The sequence below is a fragment of the Cibotium barometz genome, chromosome 20 (assembly GCF_041138505.1).
Source record: "Cibotium barometz isolate CiBa-2024 chromosome 20, ASM4113850v1, whole genome shotgun sequence".
Taxonomy (NCBI): domain Eukaryota; kingdom Viridiplantae; phylum Streptophyta; class Polypodiopsida; order Cyatheales; family Cibotiaceae; genus Cibotium; species Cibotium barometz.
In genome coordinates, this window is record NC_141065.1 from 24,661,286 (window position 1) to 24,668,183 (window position 6,898).

Consider the following 6,898-nt stretch of genomic DNA (forward strand, 5'->3'; position numbering starts at 1 on the left):
GCTGGCCCATGCGCAGGCCATCTGGCACCACCAAAAAGAGCCAAGCCTGCCCCCATCTTAGATGCCTTAGGCTCTTTTGTATGGGGCTGGCTTGGGTAGATCTAGCTGCCTTTGCTGGCTTTGGACTGGCTTACCTGGCCTGCATAGCCGACCCCTTATCATTGGCCTTGGGCCGTAGCCCTAGCTGCCCTTGCCTACCTCATGGCGACTCCACCCCCTTCATGTGCTTTGGGATACCATCCGCCTCCTCTCATAGCCACATACACGTTGCTTTGGCAAAAGCAAGGGGCGAAAAGCTACCAACTGTGTCATGCTTTGTGCTCATCTAGGAGACGATTCTCAGCGTGCATGATGGTGCTTTTTTACGTTCTCCCGACATGGCTTTCTTGTGAAATTCAGTCTGCATGAGGTGTAAGGTCTCCACTGACCATGCCCAAGGATTATTTGACCTCGAACCGAAACCCTAACAAGGTTTCATAGACATAATGTTGTACGCATCACATGATCGCGATAGATTGTGGCTAGCGACTCACCACCCAACTGCAGGTTCATTGCCTCAAACCACCTCCGAGCCTGAGGTCTAATTAATGCAAGCTTGCTTGGTACCAATGGCCCCAACCTAGCTAGTAGCGTCCCATACCACTAGGCCGAACCACCCACCTTGCAGCTCCAAGGCCATGAGATCCTGCACGTTTCCTTGGTACCAAGGCCATGGTGTGACTCCTTGACCTCTTGTGTCTAATAAGTGACCCCAAGGTCACTTATATAGTAATAACCTGGCTATTATTGGCCCTTGCTTTATTTATAAGCTTTCTTGCTTTATTTATAAGCTTTTAGTCATTGTTAGCCCTAGGCTATTAATTATAAGCTTTTAGCCAACCCATGTGTGAACCCTCTTGCCTAAGCCCTTAACCCTAATCTTGGCTAACCCTAATCCTAATCTTGGGTTAGCACGTCCCTAGCCCTAATCCTAGGGATGTCAAGACCTAACATACTTCCCTCCTTCAGTTCAATTCACATCCTTGTGAACGCATAAGGAGACAAGCCTATGTAAGCAAATCCCTGGATCCAGACATCCGTCTATAGCATCTACTCAAGTCTATTTCCTCTTATCTAGGCCAGTGTAAGACTCCTTACTCCTTTTGTAGACCTTGCTACAAAGATCCAATGCTTATTGCCAATCCAACTCTCGTCCAAGAACTGAATCCCAATAGGATATCTAGTCACAAAGGGTAACAAGCTCTAGCATAGCACAACTCAATTGTCATACCAAATGGCACCCTGCATTAGTTGTCGGCAAACACTAGTCCATTGAATGGACAACCAAGTCCTAGTGCCTTGTACTTTTGGTACAATAGACCAACTGGAAGATATCCCCTTTCCAATCTGCATCTAAGACTGAACGGAGATTGTGTTTTCACATCTAACTAGTAGGTACTCACATCTACCTTAGGTCAAGCATAAAACTCCCCATCAACTTCTACGTATGTCCCGTGTCCTCAAACACCCTAAAGATAGCATAATGTGGAGGTTGGGTTGGGGTTATTATTGCCTAAGGAAGATTTGACAATTTTTGTTGATGTCAACAGGGTTGGAGGGACATCTTAAGGAAGATGTCTTAAGGAATGGTTGTTCATTGTGAGGTTGTCGATTTAAAAATAGAAGCTTGTTCCTGGACGGAGTGGATGGTGTTGAAGGTATAGAGGCTTCTAGAGGCAAATGTAAGTGCAAGGGGGGCTTTTGATGTGGAAGCTAGTAGCTTTTTTTGTCATCATCATAGAGATCATTTTTAGTGTAGGATTTTCTTTTGCAAAGGGTTCATGGTAAAGCCTTGTGTGATGTCTTCACCGTTATAACTATCCACTCATGTGGAAAAGTAAGAGCATGCAATAAATTAGATTCCATAAAAGTCTGGCAAAGACCTCGAATTATGAACTAGGGGTTGTACAAAAAGGTATGTGAAAACAAGCATCACGACTTAGGGTCTCTGAAGTCAAGACTATTGAGCCATTCTTGGACCCACCATGTAACTTATGAAAGGACCGGGGTTTTCGCAAAACACTTGACCATTAATGAATTAAACACTGAAATTGGCCACAAAAACATATGCCATTTAATCCACAAAACTGTAAAAGAGAGGTGTGCACAGCTTACACCGCATAGAGGCCAGAATGGGCCCATTCTCAATAGCTTATACTTGTACGTCCCTTGGATTTAGGTGCGGGTCCATAGCCCAATCTGAGTGGGTCTATGTGTGGACTTGAGGTGCCTAGTCCATTCTCTCTAGTCCTATGTGCGGACACCAGGGTCCCTAGGCCAGTCATAAAATCCCAAAGCACGAATAAATGCCCTAGGTTTGGACACTAGGGTCCCTAGGCCAGTCGCAAAAGCCAGAAGCACGGATAAATGTCCAGCTGGTAACATCCAATGAGTGCCCATTTCATTATACATACAGGGCTGGGATCTGCGCATTTCATTGTACAACATACAGGGCTTGTGTAGTATGTATGCCCTGTTTTTTTGGTATGTAGTTTTTTTTTCCTCTTTCTTTCATTGCTTTTGGATTTTCAGTCTAGCCAGCTTTTGGTCTCATGGTCTTTAGTAGTTTTTAGTGTCATCTTTCTTTCTTTCTCCCTCCAAATGCACGCGCACATGCACACACAACTGCACACAAACTATTTGTCTGGACTCTGCCTCAAATGCATGTGCATCCATGATGAGGTTTCTCAATCCTTTGTGTTTGAATTACAGAGAATCAGCATGGCTACAAGTACAAGCATGCCCACTTGGAAACCTATCTTTGCTCCGATTGAAGATTCAACAAGTGGTCCCTCTAATGAAGAGGGTGCGTTTTGCATTTTTGTTTACTACAAGCAGTGATAACACTTATGCTCACAATGAATGAAGCATTCAATGTAATTTATTCCCTTCACAAAAGTTTGACCTTAACTAATGTGCTTTGCATTTGCAGTGGCTTCTATTAGACTTGTTTCATACAATATCCTGGCCCAGGTAAGGCTTGCTGCATCCTTGTAATGCTAAGCTACCATTGTTTGATGCCTTCAGAAGGATAAGCGCAAGGCCATCTAGCTGTCCAACTGATGTTTCAGGTGTGCAGGCTTATGTGAAAAGTGCCCTCTTTCCGCATTCTCCATCACCTTGTCTTAGGTTAGCAAAAAAGAATATGATTTTTTTTTGGGATTTTGGGTTTCTTTTGCTTTATTTTTTTGTTGCCCTCTTGTTCAGTTGGTGCTCTAGCTGCTTGGCTCATGTAATGTGTTCAGAAGACAGACCTTTATTTTGTGCTGAAGTGTGTGAATAGAAAACCTTACATAATGCACAAGATGCGATTACCTATGCGAAGCTGGCTAGTACATGCATAGAGTAATTTTTCAAGTATAGTTCTTAAGTTTATGAAATTATGAGTTGCATTGGTACTTGCTTGCTTTCTGTCAGATGGAAGGCTCGTTCAAAGGCGTTATTGGCACGTCTTTTAAGCTTTGAGGCAGATATTCTTTGCTTACAGGTGTTTAGTACTCTCTTTCTATGTGTGTGTGTGTGACGGTATATTACAAGTGGAAACCTCCAAGTGGAGTGGATAACCCACAATCAAACTACAGGAAACATAAGAGAAGTTACACACCTAGCTGTCCAAAAAGAAAAAAAGAAAAAAAGAAAAAAAGAAAAAAAGAAAAAGGAAAAAAAGTGTGCGCGTATGGGTTTATGCATTGGGCTCTTAAATGAGATCTCCTGGGTTCAAGTCTCATTCCCTGCAATTCTGTGCCGTCAAATGGATCAGATGTGGTCTGCTTTTCCTAAGATGCTACATACTGGTAAAAGTGCTGATTTTTTTTCATTATTTGCATTTCCTATGTTTGATCTTATCTGTGGATGTCTTATGTGCTTTTTCTCTTTATGTTAGGAGGTGGATGAGTTTGAAAACTTCTACAAGGGGCAGTTGGATAGGCATGGCTATTCAAGTGTTTATGTGAAAAGGCCAGGCAAGAAAAGAGACGGCTGTGGCATCTTTTATCGACGTGGACGGTAGGTAGCTCTTTTGTCATTTTGATTTTGTTTACTTAATTTCTGGAAGCAATTTTGTGGTAGGATGGAGTACCTTTTTTCTTGAGGAAAAAAATATAGAATACTTCTAATCAGAAGTTTAGGCTCTGGTACAGGGAGCCCTCACGGGTTTCATCCCTTTCCAGTCTCCTCCTCCTCCCCACCACCACCACCATCAGACTCTTTCGTCTGTATGAGGGCCGTGGGTTCTAATTCCACAATGTGATACACCATCACTATCATGGAGTTCATCTTGTTTGCCCGTATACAACTTCTCTGAGGTTTACATGCTCTGCTCTCTGTGAAAGAGCTCCCCATCTGTCCTTTACTTTGTTCGCAACAGAGTGCTGGGGTGGACTTACTTTCTGCTTAGGACCTAAATCTTCTTAGCTAAAAGGTTGTGGGAATGTATGCTGGTTTTGGGTGGCAAAGCAAGGTATTCGTTTTAACAAGCTTAGGACCTAAATCTTCTTAGCTAGAAGGTTGTGAGAATGTAAGCTGGTTTTGGGTGGCAAAGCAGGGCATTCGTTTTAGCAAGCTTGACAAAAAGGAACTTCGTAGGAAAGAAAAGGGATCCCTGTACTTTTTCAGACTTGGATTGGTTTATTGTTTTTGGCAGAGTTGAATTGATTGAGAATAAATTCATCCACTACAATGACCTTGTTCCACAAACTGGTGAGGGTGGTGACGAGGCAAACACCTCGGAGGCTAGCACAAGCTCAGATGATGAATCATCTGGAAAGGATGCAGGTCAAACTCTACATTTGCTTCTAGGATTGTTTACATTTAATGGTATTGTGTTCTCCCATTTGTGGTGCCTTGATCAATACCACCCATGCGTTGTGGGCGGGGACTCGGACAGGCCTGATGGCAGCCTGAATGGGTACCTGCTAAGAGCCAGGATGGTTGTGTAGCTAGCCTTAATTAAGATCTCATGGAACTAACTGAATGATTATGATGACACCACAGAAAGGGGCGATCCAAACGATCCAAAAGTACGGCTGAAAAGGGACTGTGTGGGCATAATGGCTGCTTTTAGAGCCTCTCATGAATTGGATAAGATTTTTGTGCTGGCAAATACACATATCTACTGGTAGCACATTTCTTTGATTGCATTCATGGAAGCTTCTGAACATGTCATACTAGTCTTTTCAAGTGAAGATGATGTCACACTGCTGATTTCAAGTAATTTTTGTGAGGGTTTAGAAACCTTAGGCTGGGTATGAACAGTCCCTGGTCACCCACTACCCTTGATGGGGTGTGGACTGTTTTCTACCCAGCCTTACTGATGCTAACTGTTTGGCAGGGATCCAGAGTGGGTGGATGTCAAACTGGCACAAGCAAAGTATCTTGTGGCATGCGTTTTGGAGTTTCAAAGCATGCTAGAAGCAAAGCTCCATTGCAGTACCCCTGTTGTTATATGTGGGGATTTTAATTCTACACCTGGAGATCAGGTAGAGATTTGAAAACTTAAAGTAGATTTTTGAAGCATTTATATGCATACACAAAGCATGCTAATGGCACCGTCATGGTATGTAGGTCTACAACTACCTTATCTCTGGTGGGTCAGTTGATGAAACCACATCAGATTCCTCACTAGATAATCAAACCTATGCAGCTGCAGATAAGAGCAAGGAAGTGAGAAAGTGCATTATGCCACTATATAGTTTGTATGCTTCTGTACAAGGAGAACCTGCTTTCACCAACTGTACACCAGATTTCACAGGCACACTGGACTACATATTTTTCTCTTGTTTGGACAGTCTAAAATCCGTGAGCCTCCTTCAGATCCCCACCCCAGAATCTGAAGATGTTGTAGGCGGACTTCCAAACTTCAGCCATCCGAGCGATCACCTACCGATTGGCACAGACTTTGTTGTTCTTGGAAAAAAGCAAGCGAAACCTTTGTTGAGTACATATGACGGTAATCAACTTGGCCAAGTGCAGGCAGGATATGGCCTTTAACAGACTAGTGTGTGTCTACCAAAGCTGCTACATCGAGAAGGATCTCCCAATCGCCTTCCAACAGCATGGGAAAGGCAGGGGTACACACCCTACAAGCCCTCCCCTCACCTCAAAGGCTTGGACAACTTGAATACGGGCAGGGAATCTGTCTTTACACTATCAATTATTTGGAAGAGGCACTAGCAACATTTCTCCACACCTCCAATGTTTCCAAAACTATATTCTTTTATTTAGATACTGCTATTGTACTTCAAAAGCCTGCTGAAGATATTATATTCTTTTGAATATAATCTGTGTGTTGTGTGCTGGGACATTAGTTTCCTCATAATCTGTGTGTGTGTTGTGTGTGTTGGGGCATTAGTTTCCACAACTCTTTCAGGGCACAGCCCAACACCCATGTGGGGCTGTTATCTCTTAGCCTTCGATCTCACTGCAACCAACTGTGATTTATAAAGCTGCACCCGGCTCAATCTTTGTAGACATCAACCACGGTACCCTGCAGTCACCTCCACTTCCACTATAGAAAACTGCCGTTGCTGGTCTCTACTTGTGCCTCCAATGAGCGTGATCTGAATCTCACATGGCAATCAGCAGCAGTGGTAGCTCTCACAACTTATAGCTTGGATTGGGGATGGATGGATTCAATCCATTTGGTCTCAAATCAACATCATGGAGCACATGGCTAGTAGTAGTAGTAAACTACAATCTCTTTCTATGGAAGTCGATAAAGAATGGTCATGCGATGCTAGCTCTTCTTGTGCTCGGAAAGCACAAAGTCAAGAATATGAATATGTATCTTGAGCCTTTGATCGAGGAGCTTGACTATGGCGTGGCATCCAAATGCATAAAGTGTCCTGACCACTTTCACAAT

At 43.3% G+C, this 6,898-nt stretch overlaps 1 protein-coding gene across 4 annotated transcripts in view; it reads left to right on the forward strand.

The window, feature by feature from the left end:
- The window catches only part of LOC147627689 (DNAse I-like superfamily protein), a 72,125-nt gene extending 65,785 nt beyond the window's left edge, over positions 1-6,340 (forward strand). For 2 of the 4 annotated variants that reach the window (XM_086814622.1, XM_086814621.1), the window contains 9 exons: positions 2,752-2,845; positions 2,972-3,012; positions 3,119-3,168; positions 3,457-3,526; positions 3,923-4,044; positions 4,682-4,812; positions 5,032-5,155; positions 5,369-5,516; positions 5,602-6,340. In XM_086814622.1, the coding sequence (XP_086670748.1) occupies positions 2,752-2,845; positions 2,972-3,012; positions 3,119-3,168; positions 3,457-3,526; positions 3,923-4,044; positions 4,682-4,812; positions 5,032-5,155; positions 5,369-5,516; positions 5,602-6,027 (1,206 nt within the window). In that variant the 3' untranslated portion in view covers positions 6,028-6,340. Of the gene's footprint in view, positions 1-2,751; positions 2,846-2,971; positions 3,013-3,110; positions 3,527-3,922; positions 4,045-4,681; positions 4,813-5,031; positions 5,156-5,368; positions 5,517-5,601 lie in introns of all 4 variants that reach the window. The other 2 variants (XM_086814624.1, XM_086814623.1) reach the window with 2 other exon arrangements.
- The last annotated feature ends 558 nt before the right edge of the window (positions 6,341-6,898 follow it).